The sequence below is a fragment of the Mycetomoellerius zeteki genome, unplaced genomic scaffold (assembly GCF_001594055.1).
Source record: "Mycetomoellerius zeteki isolate Tzet28-1 unplaced genomic scaffold, Tzet1.0 scaffold292, whole genome shotgun sequence".
Taxonomy (NCBI): Eukaryota; Metazoa; Arthropoda; class Insecta; order Hymenoptera; family Formicidae; genus Mycetomoellerius; species Mycetomoellerius zeteki.
The window spans coordinates 103,199-128,430 of record NW_017257274.1 but is presented as its reverse complement, the minus strand read 5'-3'; the positions used below and the strand labels follow the sequence as shown (position 1 = coordinate 128,430).

Genomic DNA, 25,232 nt, shown 5'->3' with positions numbered 1-25,232 from the left:
GCTCTTTCTCTTATCTGTTAAAACATTTGACCGGTGCGCGTTTTATCGTTATCGCGATTGTTCAACTTGAAGATGATTAAAGCCAAGTCAACCTAGCTCTTTCGTCATTGTGGTCGCGTGCGTTTATAATCAACCTCAGTCTCGAGTACGACGAGTACGACCCAGTTCAGTCCGCGCGTTTCGTTTGCATATTTGGTTTGCATACCGAGTACAAAGAGTGTTCTTTACTGCCACGTCACGGGTTTAAAACTGCGGTTAACGCTACGCCACGCTCCACGGAAGCGTGTAGAATCGAAAGGAAAAAGTTAATTCGGGAATTGCTCAGGAAACTGTTAAACAGTTGGACTACGTACTCGGAACGTATCTGGACTTTCGGATCGAAAGCAGGCGAAATTAATTATTTTTACGTTACGGAACGTGATGTAAAATTAGCTTTGTAAAATTGTGACTTGAACATTAAAGAAGTCAAACGAAAGGCACGATCATTAATTCTATTTGCATGGAAGATATGTTTGTTGGAAAGGACGTTACAACGCGATGCGATGCGATGCGATGCAATGATATCGAGACACGCACTCGCACATAGCGCATCGCCTCGTTAGAAATATATGTCGCGCGCAAGTTTCTACATTCCCCCTGTAACTGCCTATAATCTTATACTACGATGTTCCCATTGCCAGGTACGTTTCCGTATGCTGAGCGTGCAGCCGCGATTTCTATGCTAAACGCGCGGCACAAGCCGACAAATGGTAGTCGGCAACTCCGGCGCATTACGTTTTCGCGTTTCATTTTCTCTCTTCGAAGAACAAGGATAACCTCGCAATCCCGCACGGCGGAATTTCCGAGCGAACGACTCGTCTATCGGATATATCGGAGACACAGGCCGCATGTGAGTTTAGTTAACAAAGCTTTATGTGATCGTGATATCACGAGGATATGTCGCGTGTATTATTACCGGAGAACGCCATTGTGTGGTTAGCCTCACTGTTCTTCGATCAAACAGACTGATTATGTAATTAATTATTCGCAGTTCAATCGTGTTACATTAAACATTCTGGACTGGTGAGCAGATAAACAGCGATTATCGTGTCAATTTAAATACATAATCTCTATTGATTTTGGCAAAATTTGATTCTCTTTTGCTATACGTACGCAAATAATGCATAATTATAATATTGAGAGAACCGATACTATTGTACATTTGCATGATCATATATTTCAACCAGATGATGACAAGAAAATTTTTTCGCTGAAAAAATTTATTAAATTTTAATAAATATTTGTTTAAGCTGTACGAACGAAACGTTTATTTACAGTAAATAAATATTTATTCAATAAAAATAATGAAATTAATTGTTCTTGTACCAAATAAATATGTTTACATTTGGTAAATATTTAGTTAGTACTATTCAAACAAATGTTTATTAAAATTTAATAAATTTTGTTGACTATATATTATAAGATAGTGCAATCTGATTCATAGCGGAAAATATAAAATCATATTTCTCGTTTTACGAGATAATTACATAAACATGCTGGCAAAATTTTACCTCTTTCTGAAAACGGTCTTTGAAAATGACCTTTAAAGAAGGTTGCGCGTTACTGTAATGTATAGAATGCAGCTTAAAAGCATTAAAGGCGACTTTTAAGAGATTCCGTGTCCTCTTAATTGATTCCCGATTCATTCATTCTCCAGATATTAGATGTTGCGAAAGTTTAATCGCGTTAACAAACGAAAATCGACGTATTAGCAATTTTATCGTATTTCGAGGAAAGAAATCGAGGAGTTAACGCCCGGCATTTTCACGCCCACGCGACTGGTCATTCGGAAGAACTAAATCTCTAATTGTGCAATGAATCTTCGGTGGTGCGCATCCTGCGCGAGTACCGACGACGCACGTAGGAAAGAGTTATCGCGACTGACGGAGAATTAATTGTCGCTTCTGCTTTAGAGCAGTCTCAATGGAAAGAGCCGTCGGCAATGGAAAGTAGAAATAATTAAATTCTAATCTCGCTGAGTTTATCATTCCAGAGATATTTCCGTCGTTTATCGGCAATTAATCGTAACATCAGCATTAGCTTAAAACAACTTACTATAAAACAGCTGTGCATTTTTTTTCACTGAGACATATCGTATGCAGTATGCGTAAACTTAAGAATATTAATACCGTTGTATACTATTTCTGGATATGTTAATGAAAAAACTTCTCGAGGTATCGACCTTTTTTCATGGGACATTATGGACACATAAATCTGTATACGTTAACACGTATTATGGACTGCACGCGGCATCGTAATTCATCGTCCGTTAAATCGCCTCGTTCGCCTTAATGATGCCACTAGCGTGGGAAAGCCATTTTACGAGGTGACGTGCGTTCATACGCCGTCTTTTACTGGCTACGTTTACACCGTGCATTTAGGCCGCGGCCTATACAATAGACGTCCTTGTTTATCCTGTATATTAAACAAAGACATCTATCGCGGACTAAGCGCACGGTGTAAACGTAGCCATTGCACTTATCCGGTCAAGGAAATCGCATTGGCCACGCGACCATCAGATTGGAGGTGTGTCGGTGGTAATCTGTCGATACATCATAATTTCGGTAAACGCGTGCTGTGTTCGTGCCGGAGATGACGTACGAAACTGTAAAAAATCAAATCCGACCGTGTAAATCTATTCTATTATTTACGTCTGTCAGACGAGGTTCGTGAAGCGATGCAACGGAGGAAACGAATCTTTTCTGAAGGATTCTTTATCTATATGTTTCAGGAATAATGAAGAGAGAAGCCGAGGCTGGCGCCATGACAGGTTCTGGGGGTCCGACGAGCCCTCATAAGCGCTACCGACAGGGTGACGATGAGCTCCGTCTTCTCATCCCGAGTAAGGTGAGTGTCGTCGATCGATATGTCGCGGTATAATGCGAAACTATCATCCAAAATCCGCTATAATTGGCGTCAGATTTTAGGATAAAATTTTATTTTTAATTTAATTTTATGTTATTTGATATTATAATTTTATTTATTATTTTATTTCACGTGCTTAATATATGGAAAGAACAATTTTTCCGAAATAAAGTCTAAAAATTTAGGTACGTACAGATCCGAAAATAATTTTGTTGATCCATTAAAATAATTAAATATGCAGGGAACTCAAGCGTGATGAATAAAAAATTGCAAAAAGTTTTGACATTTTAGAAACCAGTTTAAACGTTCATAATTATTTTTTCGTCTAACAAAATAATTTTCAAATCTGTATCTAATTAAATTTGTACGTATCTAATTAAATTAATAAAATTTTATTAAAACTTTAGCAAAACCGTTCTTTCTGTGCGTATATTTTATGTATGTTCTGATATTCTGCAAACATTTGTCGTATTACGATATATAAAATTATCAACAGAATTTCATCCTGAACTTTGACACGAATTGTAGATCGCCTCAAGTAGGCTTTAAACTTAAAGCCACGCAACTACGTTAAAGTCGCGTTCTTTCGCCTGTTTTTGTCGAGAACATTGTTTCGCCCTGATTTCTGAATAAGACCGACCACACACGTTCAAGTAAACTTATCAAGTAAACTTGTACAATTGGTTTGTGTAAGCATACTTGACAAGTTTACGTGAACGTGTGTGGCCGGCTTAACATTTACTACGTGATATGGAAGCGTTCGCTCTAAATTTCTTGCAGTGAAATCTTACTCCAAGAAAGTGAAAATACGATCACCCTTGAAAAAAAGTGAAAATATTTCACTTCTTGAAAAAGAGTGACAATTTTCACTCTCTTTAGAGTGAATTTTCATTTCAAGGGAGTGAAATCTCATTCCAAAAAAGTGAGATTTCATTCTAAAAAGAGTGAAGATCGTCACTTTTTTCAAGAAGTAAAAAAAAGTGACGATCTCACTCGTTTAAAGTGAAAATTCACTTTTAAAAAAGTGAAAATTGTTACTTTTTCCCAGAAGTGAAATATTAGGTTGGTGCAAAAAAAAATGTCGGTTTTCGGTATTATAAAATGGTTGGTTTTCCTTTTCCAATATATTCTATTATATTTTTAAAAAGTTAACGATTATAGATTTGAGCGAATTTTCAGCTTTAAGAATCTATATTTTTTTATTGCGATATAATGATTTTTAACGGAGTTATGAGCAATCAAAGTCCGAATGCAACTTTTACTTTAATCCGCGAGTAACTCAGGAACAAAAAAATCGTAGGAACATTATTAAAAAAATTTTGTAGGGTTTTTTTTCAATCTTTCACGATAGATAGTAAAAAATTTTCTCGATTTTTTGGGGGGCACAGACTTATAAAGTGAAAAGAAATTTTTTCATTTTTTTCAGCTGATAGTTTTTTATAGGTATGTAAAAGTTATCACACTCACATAAACTCAAAAAATATAGTAAGTTTTTGGAAGTAGAGTTTTCAAGTTTTACTCTCTAAATCTGAATCAGTGGATAATCACTGATATCAGTGCCAAGTATGCCACTGGTAATTAGTGAATTAAATGTGAGATTCCTGACCTAGCTAATCTTTATTATGTGATCTATCTAACCTTGTTTTAATGGTTAAATTCAATGAATATGGTATTGGAAGATTGAAATTAACGTGCAAATATCAGTATTTTAGTCATATAATGCTCAAATATTCTTTCTTTTTTAATTGAACTTTACTGATTATCATTACCAAGTATGCCACTGGGTAATTAGTGACTGTCCACTGATTCAGATTTAGAGAGTATAAAATCCTTTTTTAAATTTAAATTTTGTTCCTTTTTTAACGAAGTTACGACTGCTCTTAATAGCAATACAAAAAAACCGACATTTTTTTTACACCAACCTAATATTTTCACTTTTTTTTCAAATGATTGTATTTTCACTTTCTTGGAGTGAGATTTCACTGTAAGAGTGTTTGTACCGTTCTCCTGGTCGCAATCGTCGACGATCGGAAATGTTGACGGTTGGGCAACGCCTTCTTCGTCTCTTCGACGGGCGCGTAGCGTGCGTTCCAACGCACAATGCGAACGAGCAAATCGGACGTGCTTCCCACGTGTTTCACCATTGGGTCACTGTATTTTCCAGTCACGCATACCCGGTTTGGCTCTTTTCGCCGTTGTATCTGTACGCGAATGGGAGTGCGGTAAAATGGCTCCCATACGAGCAACACCTTCGAACATATCCGTTTTCGTCGCGGGACAGCCGAGGCTCTTCCGGTCATTGTCGCCACGCTCGGCGAACCGTTATCGGTTTCTCTCGGCTGCTTTCTTTTTCCCGCGGGAAATCTTCGTGAATCTGTGAACGTCGAGATCTCGGGAATTTTTCGATGGACCGATGAAAATGTCCATCGTCTGTGTAGCCTAAGGCAGATCGTGCCTTTCTTAAGATTGCCTTTAGTGCCGTAAGTTCTTCATCTTTATTGCCGATATATCGTCAGACCGGATGTTTCTCGACTGGGCGGATATTTTCTTGCGCCACCATTTCCTCCGCGATACAATAAGACGCAGCAGGCGAATATCGCGATTGCAGCCGCCGCCGCCGACGTTGCTGCCGTCGCCCGCTTTCGAGGGCATCGGGAGAGAAGTAATATCGTGAATCGAGGTCTATCTGTACCTCCTTTCGCTCGGTAGTGATTGATTGTAGCATTGAGAATATCGAAGGGAGCAGTAAAGCACTTGTTTTCTTACGCTGCCTTTGTTCGATGTATTTTCGGAGGAGGATACTGAAGATTCTATCGCGTAACATTGCACGAGCCGACCAATAGAGAATGATATTTTTTCTATCTTACATTTTCTATCTTATTTCTTTCTCCGCGGTTTCCTTCGATATTCTCATATTGGATTGGAACAAAAGTTCTTAGCGCTATTTTATTTGTATCATGTTTGTTTTTTTTAAATTGATAATTATACCATTCGATACAGCGAAGTTTCAGTTTTAAGAACCTGGTTTTAAAAAGAATTGCTGTACGATTTTTGACAGAGTTATGAACATTCAAAATGCTTCTTTTGTTTAATCCGCGATAACTCAATAACAAAAAAATTTTTTAAAAACGATTTTGTAGGAAAAATTTTAGCTTTCACGTTAGAAAGTTTTCGCAGGTTTTTTTAGGCATGTGTGTGACAAGTTTCTAAAATAAAAAGAAATTTCCCATTTTGTCCAGCTCGTAGTTTTCTATATGTAAAAATTACCAAATTCATAGAAACTCAAAAGACATAGTGATTTTCCGAAAGTAGGAGTTTAAACTCCTTTTTTAAAATTTAAATTTTGTTTATTTTTTACGAAGTTATAACTGCTTGAATTTTAAAGTAACACTACGAACTTTTATCCCATCTAACATCAATATATGTCGCTCCCAGCAATGATACACAATTTTTTTTATAAGTAATCAAACTCAAAATTCTTTTTATTTAATCTGCGATAACTCAGCAAAATAAAAAAATTGTAGGGAAAAAGCGATTTTATACACTGAGAAAAATGGTCTGGTTGGATTAAATAGTAATTTTGATGGAAAATGGACGAATCAGAATTTTCTAGTTGAGATAACTATAGAATTCTGATTAATGTAATTATTCTGGTAAAAATAAGAATTCTAGTAGATTTTACCAGAAATATTGTATCAACCAGAATTCCGGTTATCTCATCTAGAATTTTAATAAATTTAACCAGAAATTTTTGATTCGTCCATTTTCAACCAGAAATTTTTTTCAGTATAAGGAAAATTTTAAGCTTTTACATTAGAAGATTATTTTCGCGAGTTCCGCGAGTTCCGCGATCACGAAGGTCGTCCAATTATAATCGAAATAATGCCGGCTCGATGTTATCTTTAGCGTAATCCCGTAAACCGTTCGCGCATACGCTAATAAGGTTAATTGAATGGAATGACTGATCGTCACGAGGGATCGCAGATAAGCGCGCCGTCATCGTCCACCGGCACGCGAACGTCCAAAAAAAACCTTAACGTCGTGTGAAATGATATCCGACGCGCGTGCACGAGGAAGTTACAGCTCGACTGCGTTTCCTTTAATTATCGCGGGTCACCTCTGACGAACAGCAGGAAAATTTGCGAATTTGACGCTCTCTCGTCAGGGGTGTTGCCCGACTTTCAAGCGAGACTCGACCTTCCGCGGCACGTGACATCATCATGAACGGCCCTGGTGCGACGATCGCACCTTTAATTTCGTAATGGACGACAAGAGCGATGTATGTGTTATATCGAGGTGGTGTGCTCTCCGATGCGTGCGATTTAATCGGCGTCGCGAGGGCGCCTTATTGTGATCCAGCCGACCGAGCACGAACGAACGTTCGTTGCGCTTGATCGCGGTCGAATCTTGGCTATGTAATCGACGATATCATCGCGCGCTGTTATTGGTACACGGCGTTGTGTCAGGGACGACCGCATTGTGTACGACTGCATTACTGATAGGTACCGCGACCTTCGCAAGAAGTCGCGAAATTAGTCACGCTCTTGGAGAAACTTGCCGGGAATTCGTATGAACGTGTCTGCAAGATGGTCTTGGGAGTTCCACGGATCGTTCCTTCCGTTCCGTAAATGAATTTGTACTTTCTCGAGTGAGAAGGATGGACGCCGTTGCCGTCATCCAGATGAAAATGACTGCTCATTCCTGCGTTTCTATGTCATAATATGCCGCGCTCATCGAGGCGCGTCCTTGACGCGCCTTCTCATGAAGGAGAAAGTATTAATTGCCAGACACAGTGGAGTTTATTTAATTAACTGTCAGAACACGGCGAGTCTGTCGTTAAAAGTGGCGCACTGACCGTGATAAAACGTGCGCGGCGTGACTGATTCGTAAAAATCCGTAGATCGCATATCGAGTTGTAATTATCTTACAGTTTCGCGAGAAACTGGCGATCGTGCGGACATCGGACATATGCCGGAAGTCTGCAGTGAAGTTAAAATCCTAACTAGAAGTGAACGTGAGATTTTCTTTTATCGCGAGCATCGGACGGGTCTGGAGAAAGCGAAATGTTGATGCACGAGCCCGGGGCTCACGACGGGAGAATGGAATTTCCTTATTTCATCCTCTTTGTACTCCGAGATGGATTATCTCACTTTTAGATTTTTCGCTCATTAAATATTTACTGTTGCCGGTCACGCCCTCAAATGGGAGATACGTTTAATTAACGTTACAAAGACTGTGAAGACCACCCAGATATAAATATACGGATATACCTAACTCTGTAATCTCTCCGGCAGAAATTTAGACAGTAAATATTTGTAAGCATTACTTACTGTCACTTCTTTCGATCCGCAATTTTTCTTCGAAAATATCTTTAACAGGTTGATGGTATTTACTGAACCGTAATAATCGTTATTTATTTAAGTTAAACTTCATCTTGTCTGTGTTGCAGGTTGCTGGTTCGATAATCGGCAAGGGTGGTCAGAACATCACGAAACTCAGAAGTCAGGTAAGCTTTTGCGCTTTGATTCGTCCGTAACTTCGCTGTAGTTTCGTTCCTGTTTATCTATCTTCTCATGAAACTCCTTGCTAGGAGCAAGCATGAAAGAGATAGAAAGACAAGGATCGCACAAACAATCGAACAGTAGATCGTAAAAATTATTTCCGAAACGTGTTCTAAGGTACTCATTTTATGTACTACAAAGCGATACGTTTTTACGATCTTCTGATCTCTATATTTTTATGTTTAATTCTAATTATATCGGATTTTCAGTTGATTGAGAGTCATTTTTGTTTTGTCTGTCGGTTTTCCGGCGACTAAGTCGATTTGCCATATTAATCAAAGACGCGCGGCTTACTTTTCTTGTGCGCTGTCTATGGATCGATGACACGAGTGCCTGTAACGTAATTAACCTTTTAGCTCCTTGGAGCCTTTTAACTTCGTTTGAAACTAAAATAATTATGGTTTATGTAATTATGGCAGCGGTAAAGGGTTGATACGCGAGGATTCATGTAATTTGTGTAAAGAGCCACGCTCACAAAAGGCTTTGTCGTGAGAATTTGTTTCGCTAGGCGCTCGTCTCGTTTTCCAAAGACGCTCTGTATCCGTACGAGCTTCATTATGCATTTGGTTCCTTGAAAGACGGGGTGCTTTCCTCGTCTCCCGTGTATCTCGCACCGTACGCTCATATCAATGTTTCATGAGACATTTATTACTTCCTAGTTGCAAGAAAGCCTTGGCTGTCGCTAGCTTCGATTTTACCTCACGTCATATTTTAAGAGTGACACGCGAATTTTCTGCATGCAGTAATGGTCGATGATGAAAGAATTCGTCTGTCGGAATGTCAATGCAGATCTCGACGTGGGCGAATCCTTTCGTTTTTGCGCGATAATCGATATGTCACGCTATTTTTACGTTAATGTAATGTAACGTAACGTTTCGACCACGCGATGAAAATCTCTCGATCATATTTTAATTCGTTGCCCTGCTTGAACCAAATGAGTACATGAACATGCAGTACATCTCAGCATTCCGTGAGTTGTGCTCGTTCCTACCAATGTTGATTAACTTCAATCTCGGTTCAACTTACTCTTCATCTTTTTCCAGTTTTAAGAATTAAAGAAAGATTAAGAGTAAATTGAACCGAGATTAAAGTTAATCTCTACGCAGAAAAATACATTCTGTACATAAATAATAATTATTTGTTTCAAGTATTTCAAATGTTCATGTATCCGCAAATTTGTTATAAGTTCATCATAAGTATCAAATTTATTCAAAATATATTTTGAATTCTAGTAAGTTTAATACTTTAATTAAGATTATTAAATTAAAACAAATTCAATTGTTTATTATATAAAGTCGCTTTTTCGATAAATTTTACAATATCCTTCAAAATAAAATAAAATAAATTTATAAATAATTATTATAGTTTTTCTAAAATTTTAATAAGTATATTTTAAGATCATAATGAAGAAAATATTCTTTGTTAAGGATAACCGTTTCTTAAAAGGAAGAAGATAAATTGAAGTAATCACTTTTCTTAGCAATAGAATCTTTTTGTGAGTACATTGGTGGAAACGAGCATTAGAATAATCTTATCAGCGCTGTGACTCACAATCAATTCAATTAGTTTATTATAATCTAAAATAATGTGGTAACAAAGTATCACAATTTCATTGATCGTTGCAAAATCGGCAGATACCGACCATTTGCGAAACTATTAAATTTTGTTATGAAACGAGAAAGATGTCTGCCGATTTTGCTATATGTTATTTCAATTCACCATAAATGTAACATCGATATTCCGTGATGAAATATGGATAAAAAACACCTCCGCTGGAATAGCTGAAGGGGAGAGGGGCACTGTAACCGTATCCTTCGTATCGTGTTCGTAATTGCTAATAAATTTTCCGCGATACGTTTACACTATTCCATTACTTGCATTAATCATCTCTCCGAATCACAGTGGGCGTTTCAACGAGAATTTTTGAGTGTGCAATTTCAGTTATCGTAACAAGCTACGATGTTTAAAGTGCACTCTTGGGACATAGGGTATCGCGTAAACATCGCGCTTTAATCGTACGATTGTAGTGCCTTGGCAAATCACTCGGAAAACCTCCGCCACGATTTTGATACGCCGGCGGGCGAAGCACGTCCGGTCCGTCGAGAATGTTCCGTGCACACGCATGTCCTACGTTCGAGTGCACTGACACACGAATGCCGTCCTTCTCTCGATGAGTGCCGTGATTTGCGTCTTCTGACATAAACGAGAGAGAGCACGGAGACGAAATCACGGTATCGTTAGAGTAGCGAGATTCCAACGCGGCTGCGTAACCCCCTAGACGGATAAAAGTTGGATACAGCACTTTGGGAAGCGGCAATTAACGAGGAGTTGTGCCTTAAACGAATTATTATTGAAACTATTCGAGAAGATTTCGGCAGATTCTGCCGTTATTGAACGCGTAAGATAACTTTACAGATCTTGAATATAATAAGTCGATTCATCATCCACATTATTAGTCAAGTCTTGTTTTTAATCAATGTAAATTACACCGGATGGAGCAAATGGAGCGGCACGATTATCGGTATAATAACGGATATTCAATTAGTTCTGATAGCTTGAAAGGATCATTTAATATGCCGGGAGATATCGGAAGTTCTAGTCTCAAGTTCATTTTGCCTGGTAAATGGCACAATGCTCTGGTCGTTATTCCCGAGTGTTGTATCCGAGGGAACCACCGGAGAGGATCTCTTAGCGATTCACTTTTAGTTCGCGTTGCCTTCCTGGCAACTTTCTACGGACCATCTTTACACGAAGGTCCTCTCGCCGTTTTGTGGAGTTTCCATCGTTCGAACGTGGACGCTACGCAAACTTCCATAGGCGATAGAAAGCTTGACGTTAAAGGCTCGACTGCCTCGGTCGTGTGCAGAAAAATATTGGAGAATCGTGCATGGAAATAACTTTAATTGGTCGGATGAATTATATCGCGTATCAACAGATAATAATTATTTTCTAGGAAGACATGAGATCGAAAGATGTTACTTATTGCGATCGCGACGATTTTTTTTTGTCTGCACATCGGCGAATGGACGGCAAAGTTATTTTCATTCGCGCGAATTCGCGAAACTATCGCAGAGTCTATCGCGGCGTCCATGCTTCGTCACGGAAGTTTTTAGGCTCGCGTCGATAAAACTTTCCGTACGGTTATCAGTTACGTGCCGGGCACACCCGCAAGTTACACGAGATAGCTAATAGACTAAACTCTTCGTTTAAAGATTAAAAACTTGCTTGATTAACGGCGTTTAGCGCACTTCGTTAGCAATTGAAATATTCTCCGGACCGCTGTAGAGCGACGTCAATTAAGTGCCGCGCCGGGACAGGAAAATTATTCGAGTACGTCTTCAGAATTCTTAACGACTTTCGGGAGAGAGGAAAAGAGATGGAAGGACGACGATACTGGCCGCGCAGTCTTTGCGGAGATGATACAAGTACGCGTCTGGTTGACTAAGCACTTTCTTGAAGAGAGAAGCCGCGATGTCTAGCTCGTAACTTTGCGAATTCTCGCCAATTGTATTACGAACGTGAAAGAGCAGACTTTCTCATCGGACTTAAAAGTTTAAATCGAATAGTCGTAGGCTTATCGTATGTAAAAAAGAAACGCGCCATAGTCGTTGTATAAGGTATCCGTTCTCACGCAATTCACGTTGCTCGACCTCATTTTTTCCATGCCAATATTTTTCTTGCCTTCTCGTGGCCGATCCGATGGCGGATAAGGGGAGGGAGAAAGGGTTAGGGAGGTGGGTACATAGAACAGGGGATGGACGTGGAGAGCGGAGCGCGCGGGTGGAAAAATCGGGTTAGGAGGTTAAGCCGCGAATTAATCCAGCCGTCAGACGTGATGTCTAACTTGGTTGATGGTTTGTGCCCTGGCCCCGCCCCAACCCCGGCGTTGCCCCCCTGGCGTTGCCCTGCCGTTGCCCTGCCGTTGCCCTGCCCGGAACGACGGACCCCGACTCGATCGGCAAATGGACCACCACGACCCTACCAACAATCGACAACAACCACCAACCAACCACCAATGAACCAACCACCAACCACCACGGCCCAATCGACAGTACAAAGCCTCAATCATTGTACCCGATTGCCCCGGACCCGAACGGTAATGACCAACACCAACTACTTAATGTTCTTATTTTTCTTTGTCTCTAATTACGAGGTTACCTATTAAGACGCCTGCGGCGAGAGCAGCGAATCTTTTTTCTGTATACACCACTACTATTTCCACCTTTCGTAATCTATCGTGCTATTACTACTCTACTATTACTACTCTTCTCTCTCTTTCTCTTCTTCTATCTATCTAAAATTATCTGTTTATCTCTGTCTAGAAATCTCTGTCTTTCTGTCTGTCCGTCTTATTTCTGTTAATCGATCTGTTTTTCCGTGTGACACCATCTTTTTATTTTATCGGCATATTATGTGTTAACGCGGCGATCATTTAGTCTCAACACTTCCGTCGTCTACTTTCGTCTCTCTCGCCGTTTTTTTCTCTCTCTCGTTTTTCATAATATTTTGTCTCTTGTGCGTGTCCTCTTGACTGTCTCATCGCATGAAATATATTGGAAGAGCAGAGGAACATTTCAGAAAATACGATACGTAATAATCATTTTTTAAATTTAACTCTTGTAAAAATATTTCTATTTTTTATAATTCGCGAACGATATCGACGCTGGGAAGTCGATATCCTATTAGATTTAAGCGTTCTCTCAAGAGCGGCTCCTTGCGCGGCTTCGGCTTTGGGTGAAAAATTGGTGGTCTTACAAGCGAAAGCCGACGCAGCACGTGCTGCACCTGTCGTTGGCACGCGGTCTGATTTAACTCGATTTACAGACCGACTTATTCGATCTTGTTTAATCTCGCAACGGAAAAACGAGCAATTATTTCCGAAAGAACATGCAATTTGGCCCGTTAGATCGTACTCAAATTCACCATTGTGAGTGTTACAGGAATATGTGATGCGAGGACACGTAGAAGAATATATTTCGCGAATTCTTTAATTTATTTTGAATTTTCGAATATGTAAACATTCGCGCGTGCAATGGATTTGTGCAATATGTTATTATATATGATCAGCGTGTTCTGAAAATTTCGCTGATCTTCTAAGCTCACTTCTTTTTCTCTTTCACACCTTCCCTTTCTGGTTTAATTTGTTATTTGTTGGTTTTCTCCTGCGTTAAGTGCCACGCAAAAAGACGTGCGCGATCACTCGACACCCACACACGTTTATACACACACGTCGGGATATGTTCTAAACGGTGTCTGTAACATGTGGCTAACACGGAAGCTAATGTGTGATATGTGACGCACGCGGCCGTAAGGCCGGCTCAGTGTTAAAAGGTTACGATTCAAGGTGTTGTTATCGTGTTGAAAAGCAGCCGACTGTAACCTCTCGAATAATGCTCTCGAATAAGAAAAACGTCGTGAAATATCTTTGTTTGATTTCAACCGGAATCAAAGACAAAGTGAGAGCTAAATTTCGGATAGTCTTAATGACAAATTCAGGAGCGTTATGTTCTGTTCACAAATCAAACCGACTTCTTTCAACGCGACAAAATACCTTCACTCTTTAGATATTCTGCCCCGATAAGTGATTGTCCCACTGGAAAGTACTCTGACGTGATTAATTAACTTGCCAAGTCGAAAGTCATTACCGATACTTCAAACTGTGGATCAGTGCCGCGCGCTTTATACGTTTATGCGAATCCCATCGAAGAGATATTTTAATGATAATTTGAACCGGTTATTACACTCAGTCATCTACTTCATCGCGATTGATTATCGATGATCACGTTAAATATATCACGCCTCGAGCCGTACGTTCAATATCCGTTCTCTTACTTCTAGTAAAAATTATGTCGTTCGCGTACGAACGCAGGTATTAACGGAAAATTTATCTTCGTCCTGGGACGGCAATAAATTTTTTTATCACCGACGGTGAAGCTCCTCGAGGATGTTCTTAATGTGATTTTCATTCGCGGCTGTACCGATACGGCTGGGAATTTCGCTGGCATGTAATAAAGTTCCTTGAAGTCGAGAACGATTCTCCCCGAACAATTCGCGCGATCGTCGCGATCTATTCTCGATACAACGTCAATCGAACGGATGGAAGTAAACCTTTGAGAAAGTTTCAGAAGTTTCAAGTCAATATTAACGGTTCGTTTAAATGCTTCTTTTAAAATACCAGTGTATTCGCGCGATTTTCTTTCTTTGCACAATCGACATTGTCACTCGATTGCTGTCGACGAGACGATATATCGTGACACGCGTAGATGGTTGAAGTCTTCAGATATGTTTATTCTATGCTTTCTGAAAGAAAGTGGCCTTTAAGGGAATGCTGGAGCGACGGTTGATCGATATCGATAATACAGACTTTAACTTCAAACTCAGTTTCTTACATTATCGTTCTGTTTCGTTCAAACGCGTACATCTTTGTTTTTATTTTTTAATATATTGCGACATCATCTTTTGCAAGATACTTACTGCTAGACACAATTATTGCTTTGTTTTACTATTCACGTCGATTTCACTCATAGCGTACAAATGAAATTTTTTAATTTTTTTTCCTTTTACATTAAAGCCTCTAACTCATTTCTACAAACATAGTATTATTCTTTCATGTAATCTCTAATGCGATCTTATTAAACGTATAAAATTTAAAACTCTTATATGCAACACATGTCACGAATCGACTACAAAACCCGATGATAAAATTATAATACGAAATTGTTTGTACATTGTGTTTTTGTCTATATACTTTAAGACTATACACTTTGTGAATAAAGATTTTTAAATCTGTGTAAATGTAATTAAAAGATTGGAGAATCTGAAAATTAATTACATTTTATAAAACAAGAGAGAAACTCCAGTATCCCCTTAAAACGTTCAGTCATCAGACCTTAGAATTGTTCAAGCGCTCTTCAACGTTTTATGCGCCATGAAGATTTCTAACTGCTGATAGTGTTCTCTTTCTTTCCATCACTGTCGTAGAGCAGCAGCAAACGTAGCAATTTAAACTCGCCGTCCGCGAATCTCAATGTATGCTCGTCTCCTGCGGTTCTCGAAGGGATGACTTTCGACCAGCCAACCCCGTAGCTGTCCGCACCATAACGTCGTGTTCCATCGTTACTTTTCTAGAAAGTACCGCATCGATCAACTTACGTCAAGTATCTCAATCTCGACTCCCTTAATCGGGATTGCCATTTCTCCACCAATCAATGTTGATTAGTGTAACCGTCCTGTTTTGTCCTCAAACTGGGTTAAGTAGGAAAACTCGTAACGGGTGATGGCAGTTTTCGCCAATCGTTGAGAACGTTGCCGACTAGGATATTCCTAGGAGCGCACATAATAAATAACAAATTAACACGTAACATTTGCGTTTTTAAATACATAGGATTGCAGAAACGAAGTTAGCCAAAGTCCCCGCAATTCGCGCAAGGAAGCGATTATTTTTTTCGAAAAGAGCGCGAATAATCGCGGATTAAATCAACAGCTGAATGCTTCTCCTCGCAGAACCGGCAAAATGTTCAAAAGAGCGCATGCGGAATTTCTACGATATGTATAGCCAGTCGAATGGAAGATACGTGGCTTCAGCTCGTTATAGCAGGGAAGTAGAACGGAAGTGGACGACGAGAAGCGAGGAGGAAGGGCGAAAAGATGAAAGGAGAGACCGACCTCTCCGTCCATTCCCTCATATTAGCTGGGGGGTGGATTCGTGCCGGTCGTCGTTCCGAAAAGTTCCGTGTTTGTTCTCGATCGTGAGAGATGACGGGAATTCTCGGTGTGCTTCTTAAAGCCGTAGGGAGAGGGATAGCCGAATACCATCGTCTCCCTTTTCAAAACTTTGATCGTATTGGATACCAATAGAAGGGGAGAAAATAAGTAAACCGTCAATCAAATTCATATCTTCCATGGCAATTACCGTAATTTGAGAGAAATAAATTACTTTCGCAGCAACTTCGCAGCAATGCAGCGATGTACTTTGAAACTTTCGGATCATTGAAACAAATTGTTTACGGAAAGAATAGTTTTGCTAAAGTATCTAAAAATTTATCTGGATACAGACATGAAAATAATTTTGTTAGATTGTCAAAATAATTATAGTTCGAGTTGGTTGCTAGAATATCAAATATTTTTAATAACATTTTATCATTCTTAACTTCATATTTGATAAAATATAAATCAATCCATTTCTACATATAATTGAATTGCTTAGTAAGTAAAGTAAAACTAAATAACGTCAAAGTAAATATAATGTTCGTATTAATATATGCACTTAGCAAATAATAAACTAAATTTGAGTCAAATTTAATACATTTCTTAAGTTACATTTGTTTAATTCCATGATTTTAATTAAATTAACGACCTTTTAAATAGAAGTAGTGGTGACTTATAGAAATGATTAAAAATAACTCGAATTGGGCATAATTTGACATTTAACAGTGTTGCACTACATATTAATTATGATAGCTCAACAAAATTATTTTTAGAACTGTCTTTAGCTAATTTTTAGATACTTTAGGAAAATCGTTCTTTCCATGTACGTTTTATATGAGGATGGCTTTAAGAGAATGGAGACGATATTCGGGATTTCCCTGTTCCTGTATCGCACCGTTTTCTCGTTACCGAGCGGCGACGATTCGGCCGGAAGAGCAGCAGCTCGGTATCGATCACTGTCGGCGGAATTGATACCGCGTGCGTAGTGCGGGTGTTTTCCGCGACGCGTAATTCCGTCCCGGTGAGGACGACCGTAAACGCGATCATTCCGATCGTACGGTACGATTGCAGCTGAATGGATGTAGGTCGGGAAAATACCGTGAGGCCGAATCTAGTCCGAGCTTATGTCGGTCGATCGCCGTGGCCGCGATTGCACGCGATTCTATGTGATTCTTGCAAGCTGCATCGACGATTCTTGCACATACGTGGCGGAATTGCTGGAACACGCGTAGTATATACAGGAGACCGAATTTACCGAGAATAACGTTGTAAATTTGAATTCCCTTAACGCCGTCCTAGTAACACTCGTAATTTTCGCGAAACGTTGCGAGGTGTCCTCGGAATGGTCCAGATTTATCACGCGGTTAAAGATTTATGGAGACGCTTCGATAAAGTTCGTTAACCCGGAAATCTACTATACGTTGCCAGTTGCTTGACAGAGAGAGAGGTGTTAACTCAATGGTTGCGCGTCCGCGTTCGAAATCAATCTTGTATTCGGCGACGAATATCGAGCGCGACGTGCGGTTAAATTTGTATCAGATTTTAATACGCAATGCGTTATCATCGTGCTCGACGTTACGTGCCATCGAGGGTCGTGTTGCCGGTATAATTCTATCGAAGTAAAGCTCGGGATACGATAAACATTCGTAAACGTCGCTGAGACTAAATGCGATGCACCGCACATACATCCAGCTCCGATCGACCCGTGCGCATTTAATTACTTTCTACTCCATTGGGAGGGGGAGGGGGGAAGGGCGCGTTGGAATTTCATCGATGCCTCACTCACTTTGGCTCCGTTCGAAGCGCTCTAACGGGTGACACCGAAATACGCACAAGAAAAAGGGAGGACGGGAAGAGGGGAGGGGGTGGCATCGCTGGTTGATGTGATCACACGCGAACGCGTTTCTCGTACGCACGTACGTCATTCGCACCGGGTTGTATGGTCGATATAGCACGTACGCGAAATCACGCATCGGTAGGATCAGCGTAATTCTGGGGGTCCTTCTGATTCTAGGGTGCTCACCATCAGCTCGGACCTGCCCACTGTTTTGCAAGTGTTGAACGAGGTCGTACCTAATCTGGAGGAGGTAAGTGCTGGACTCGTATCCTAAAGCCTTGTATCTGCATTCTAAAAAATTATCGATGCGGATTTGAGACACCATGGGTTATAAATTCACACCATGACGATGTTGATATGAACACTATCGGTTATAAAGCCACACCATATTTGTGTTAAAATTAACACCATGATGAAGATTATATAAACATGATATTAAATCCCCATCGATATTTTTTAGAGTACACGATGCTAGAAATCGCTCCGAGATCTCGGACGGAGAAAGAATTAACATTTGAACAATTTGACTATTTGACCAATGTGATTGGTCAATTCATTCTCCGTCCGAGCGATTTCCAACATCGTGAACATGCTTCATCTACCTCTTTCGAATCGTTTGTACGCGATTCCGTACGCTTTCATGCTCTTCCTAATCCAGTTCATTCGGGATCGCGACGATCGATTCTTTCTGTCATAGATCTAGCGTATCTCAAGTTTCCACGATTTATTGTAGACACGATTTCAGAATGGTTCCCGCCATGGCAGCGACGAGATCGACGTGCGCATGCTGGTGCACCAGAGTCAAGCGGGATGCATCATCGGCAAAGGAGGTCTGAAAATCAAGGAGCTCCGTGAGGTGAGTCACTCATTCTCGATAATTATGACTCGTTAAAGATGACATAACGCGTTTTCTTGGCGAAACTTGGCGCAATTTCGCGGCATATTATTGCGTTTATATAATTTTGCATGAAAAAATCGGCGCCATTGGAAATACAAATCGACACGAGTATGAGAACGTAAGAATAAAGAGAAACTGAGCGAGAACAAAAGATGTTCTTGTCGCTGAAATCCTTTTATATTTTCAAACTATATGTCAGCTTATCCAGTATCGGATATTTAATTTATCAATTGATACAACATCAAAGTAGTGACGCCAACAGCTTGGAGGTAAATCCAGCCCATCCTTCGGCGCGGCTCTCACGGAGCTTTTATTTTATTAACAATTCACCGGCGATCGCCAAGTTTTGCCTCCGTGCATGCAAACATTGAGATCGGTTTATAGACTTTAAAGCGTGTATTAACTTATTAACGAAGTGAGAGACAGAGAGCTCGAAACTTTGAGGTGAGCTTGTTTATAATGTATTTAAACTCTCTCAGTTTAATTATGGGCACAAGGGAGCTTTCGCGACTCGTATATTGAAACGAAAATTTCTCGGATACTTCAGATATCATATATATTCGCTGCGAAGAGTACACAAATTATTGATATTTAAAGATTTATATCGAGAGAGAGAAGATCGTTTTGTTCCTCTTTGTTCTGGGAATGTCAACAAAGCGACGTAGCTCAATTAAGTCCTCTTTAATTAGCGATCTCTCCGACATTGTGGTTTGGATTTTACATAACGAGTTCTCTACTCGTCCGGATTTTCCAGCGAAGGACTCGGTCTGGCACGTTGACTGGCTGACTAGTTGGCTCGTTCTGAAATATGCAATGTGACCAAGTAGCTTGTTACGTTTTCGTGTTCACGAGAAATAAAACCGAATATAGCCGACCGACCTACCGAGCTTTTGTTTCGTCTGGTTTGAACCAGCGAGTGCTCGAGTTGGAACGTCGTCACTTTCTTCTTCCGTTACGCCTGTCTTTCTGTTTGTCTCAAAATGATTTCTCTATCATTCTTCTTTTTTTCTGGCCCGATTAATTTAAAATATTTGAAAAGTCAGTGACAAATTCGGAAAATGACGGTAGCGCGTTGTTTTGGGATACCGTGTTGATTTTGCAGCTAATTAAATTTTTGTATTTTTACAACTTTTGTATTTTGGAAACTTACCTCGAATTTATTTTCCTCGATACTTCAATTATTAACACGAAATCAAGTAGAACAATGATGATGCATAAAACAGTAATCATATGTGAAGTGAAATTACAACACATAATAAATAAAAACGTTTTCTAAAACGTTATTTCCCTTTATGGTTTTTAATTGGTTGTACTGTTGTAGTGGTGTATGCCGGTTAATTAATCAGAGCACGTTAACCCACGAGAATTTTATTTACTGTGTATTTCTCCACTATTGCCATTATTATTCGGTTGCAAGCGAATTTAACAAATTCCATGCAGCGTCTGTATATTCGCACAACGCGCGGAATAACGTTGTTTGGCAATTTGCTGAAAACTTATTCGTAATTTTGTCAGCCTCCCTGGTGAAAAGCAGCCGAGATAATTAGTCTATTAGAGTTTAGTTAACTGCCTCGTCAGATAATACATTTAAATGTATTGCTTGAGTGGGAGGAAGAGTGGTTGAAACAATCGAATTTCGTAACACGACGTTATATCAAAAAAGGAACTCAACGAGCTTTTATAATCAATCTGGAAAAATGTTTATTTTACATTTTGTGTACAGTGAGCTTTAAATTTTTTAAGCATTGTGTCGAGACGAGAAAAAAAAGCGCAACAAATGAGGAAAAAATCCTATGGTTTTGTTTAGCGGTGAGATATATTAAAATTGATATACCTGAATAATTTGACGCGATTCACAAGAAGAAAAACACAAAAATTGCCCTTCGTATTTTATAATAAAAGCAACCGACGCGAGTCAGGAGATCCTTTACCTTCGCTCCTCCCTCGAACGGGAGACGGAAGACACGGCACCACCACTCGGCGACATCGCCGAGTCGTTTTATTTCGATTCCGCGGGAATTGGTAGGGGTAACTTTATTGATTTTGAACAGGAATTCCAGCGCGGTCTTTTTTTTTTTATCGTGTCATCGAGGATTCCGTCTCGCTGCCAGAAAACGTGCGGTTCTCTCTGATCGCCGGCTTTCTCATCGTCGGGGAGATAAAGATTGAAAGGATTGTTTATTATTCCGCGCGGGTACGATGCGCGCAATTGTCCGGAATTTTATTTTCTTTGCCCTTTTCCGAAAGGGAAGATTCTTTCCCGTAATTTATACATAGGCACGAATCGAACGGTACAGATTGTCAAAACGCGCAGCTTGAATAGGTCGTAATTTTCTGCAAAATTGCCGCGAAAGGCTGGCCGGAGCGGTCTGTTTACCGCACGAATTATTACGCGGCTGATACAACAATGCGTGACGGTGTGACGCACGGACAATGCTCGGGACGATGAGAATTGCGGACGATCGAAATTTATCGACTGGTTGAAGCACGCGCGCGCGAGCTCATGGAACCGCAGTTGCAGGTTTATCACCCCTAATTAACCCCTCGAGTTTCCCAGCCGCTCGATAACAGACTAGTTAATTGCAGAGTAGTGTGCGATTTCGGTTGACAACATCAAACAACTCGAAACAACTCGAATTAATATTTGCTCGACGATAACGACGACGATGCTTAACTTACTCCGCTTGACCGATTTCTGAAATGTTGCTGTGCATTTCTGCCCAAAAATTCGTTGAATATCCTCGTTCTGCAAAATACCACTTCTTAAGTATTATCGAAATGGAATTTCCGATAATACGAGGTCTGTGCAAATAGATTAGGTGTGTTTTTATTCATATCATACATTCTGTTGAGAGACGGCCAATTTTGACGAACTAATAATAAAGGATATTAATTATTGATTGCATTTTAATGTGTTAGACATATTAAAAATTAAGCAAAACTAATTTCGACTCTACGAAGTCTTCTTCAGTCGCGTATAATTTTTGACTAAAATACACACTAATTTGATTAAACATAATAAAAAGATTAAAGCCATATGGACAAAAATTGATAGTCACGTTGTTTTTTATTATAGCTGCACTGGATCGCATTAGAACTTTTCTTCTCGCTTTTGTCAAATATTAAATATACTCTCTAAAATCTTTGGAGTGGAATATAACTCTAAAGAGTGAAATCTCACTTTTAAAAATTGACAGTTGAGCCACTCTTTCAATACTGGCTCAATTGTCACTCTTTAGAATTAGTTTCTACTCCAAAGATTTTAAAAAGTATACTTATTTCATTCTAAATACAAAGAACGTACATTAGTTACAAAATATAATTGAATACGAAGTATACAGCTGTAAAAAATAGACTTAATGACTGATAAGTCCGGATACTTCTTAATAACAAAGACCGAGGAATGTGAAAAGAATACGGGATGCGGGAAAGAGAAAATATGTATGACACGAGATGTGACGGTGACACGAGGCGCAATGCGCTTGCATTTGTGAGTATAATGGCGAACACGATCGTACACTTTGAAAAGGATGCACAATATCTGTGGTGTAGTCCAATGCACAACCTCTATTAAAGATCATTTTTAGAAGGCCATTTTTACACTGAGAAAAAAATTGTTCATTTAATTAAAATTAGTTCGTCTTTATTTCTTTCGGTGAAAACTGTATACACGGAAAAAAATGGTCTGGTCGGGTGAAATAGAAATTCTGTTGGAAATATGGACGAATCAGAATTTTCTGGTTAAATCTACTACTAGAATTCTAATTGAAGTAATTAGAATTTTGATTGATATAATTATTTAAAAATAAGAATTCTAGTAGATTTTACCAGAAATATTGTATCAATCAGAACTCCGGTTATCTCAAGTAGAATTCTAATAAAAACCAGAAAATTCTGATTCATTTATTTTCAAGTAGAAATTTTTTTCAGTGTACGTTTAAATCAAATATATTTGACTGAAATACATATTCTACAATGAAAAAAATAAAGATGAACTAAATTAATTTAGTCAAATAAACAATTTTTTTTAGTGTATAAATATAGGTAAAATCTTGCGGGTTGTATAATGTTTATTTTGTTTGTATAAAAAATAGAAAATATGATTTTATATTTTGGCTATAATCCGACGCGGTTGGCTATAAAAAATTTACAGACGGATTGTAGATTGCTTATCATTTTCAATGAATGAGCAATTCATTGAATCGATTTTGTTCATTTTTATCAATGATTTTTTGCAAAGCGAATTTATTCGAGATTGTTGTAATCACGAGAACGGAATTCGTAGTAATATTAGAGAGTGTCATGTCTCTCATAGATCTCACGTTTCGCGTTATTTGCGTCTCCAATGAAAGCAATCATTGCTATATAAAAAAAAAAAGGAATTCAACAAACATCGCATCGGCAAAAAAAACGACCTGTCAATTGAGTCAAAACTCATATATATCTCGGGACACCCATTTAATTTTGCAAAGGTTTCACGGCTACGCTCGATGGTACACTGAGCGAAATTCGTCATGTCCGTGCCAGCGCGAGTATTCGTCCAATCAATCGACAAAAAATACCGATCGATACGAGAGCCTTCGACGCTTTGCTGTTAGAACCACGCTGTTGCCACCTTTCGACTAGTCTTTCGCTAGAGATCGATGACTCCTCTGTCGGAAATTGATATACTGATTGTGAGAAAAATATCTGATTGGATTAATTAGAATTCTGGTTGAAAAAAAATGAACAAATTAGAATTTTCTGATTAAATCTACTAGAATTCTAGTTGAGAGAACCGGAATTTTGCAGATTAATATAATTATATTGAACCAAAACTGCACTGAAAAAAATGCATGTAATTTTACATGGAAATTACATGTATATGACTGGAAAATTATTTAAATTACATAAATATGCTTGGAAATTTACTGGAAATTGTAAATTTCCAATCATATAATATTTAGACAATTTTCCAGTTATGAACATGTAATTTCCATGTAAAATTACGTGCATTTTTTTCAGTGTGTATGTAAATATAATAAAATATTCATTAAATTATGAAAAAATAATGAAAATTAGTCCAATGAATTCTCATAATGATTTAAGTTATAAAACTATTACTAGAATTCATTGTAAGAATGAATATATAGTTATATGAATGAATCGATGAATATCTACAGTTGTATCGATGAATTAACTACATTAATGCCCGTTTCTACCAATGTAGTTTAACTTTAATCTTGGTTCAACTAACTCTTCATCTTTTTCTAGTTTTAAGAATAAGAAAAAGATGAAGACTAAGTTGAACTGAGATTAAAGTTAATCTACATTGGTAGAAACGGGCTTAAGTCGGATATTAATTAACGATCATTCATTGGACCAAAAATGACCAAAATTTTTTTCAGTATAGAATCTTCTAGATATAATCAGATATTTTTCTCTAAAAAAAAAAAAAGAAACGATCATCAGATTTGATCCTTCTGCCGGAGATATCCTTTCAAAAACCGAAGAAAAAGACATGTGCGCTGAAAGAAAGATCATCAAAATTTTGAGCGGTTAACAGAAGATTTGGTAAAAAACCGGAGTCTCCGGACTAAAAAGCGAAGAGGTGGCAACCACGGTTGGAGTCTGGGGATCGACAACCGGGTCTCGGCGTTGCGCAACACGAGATTAATATGTTCGTCACAGAAACGCTATTTCGTGTACGATGGTGAAACGTGCTCTTTTCCTCCTGCGGGAAGTCTACGCGTAGTTCGGAGTACGCGGGCGTGCGTCGGACACACCGCATTAACGTACACGAGGAAGCCATATGTCCACTTGTGGTAGCTAATCATTAGGCACACTCACAATGCAGCTCATCGCGTGCTAAACACACGTGTGCGTGTCATCAGGGAAGCGCGTTCTATCACGCAGCGACGTGTCCGCTGATCGCGTATCTACAACCGCATGCACGATCTACATGCGTGATGTGGCAATTGCGTGGCTTCGCGTCCGCAACCGATCTTCGATCTTCGTTATTCCGGTCGCGTAACGCAATCGCCAGCCGCGCATTAATTTCTACCAGAATCGCTACTCGGGCTCGTCGATCGGTTCAAGGAAAATTAGTTGCAACAGGTCACGGGGCGAATATGAACACGGTTTTCCTTCGCGCGTCTTTTTACGGCCGCACTTTTCTCTTTTAATTTTTTTTAACAACTCCCAACTTTTTATTGACAAACTTCATCACCGCGGCTGGGTCGTAAAGAGAGCGAAACTAGCTCGAACGGCACTTTTCTCGGCGCATTCTTTCGTAGTGCTTTTTCTTGTGACAATACTTCCTTCCACTCGCCGTCTCGTCTCGTTG

The 25,232-nt window shown here is 39.2% G+C and overlaps 1 protein-coding gene across 1 annotated transcript in view; it reads left to right on the top strand.

Annotated features, from left to right (window-relative positions):
• LOC108724338 (uncharacterized) overlaps nt 1-25,232 on the top strand; it is an 87,019-nt gene that overhangs the window by 15,356 nt on the left and 46,431 nt on the right. The window contains 5 exon segments of the mRNA XM_018450676.1: nt 2,771-2,886; nt 8,354-8,410; nt 12,518-12,561; nt 18,187-18,259; nt 18,755-18,865. Of these exon segments, the coding sequence (XP_018306178.1) occupies nt 2,776-2,886; nt 8,354-8,410; nt 12,518-12,561; nt 18,187-18,259; nt 18,755-18,865 (396 nt within the window). The 5' untranslated portion in view covers nt 2,771-2,775.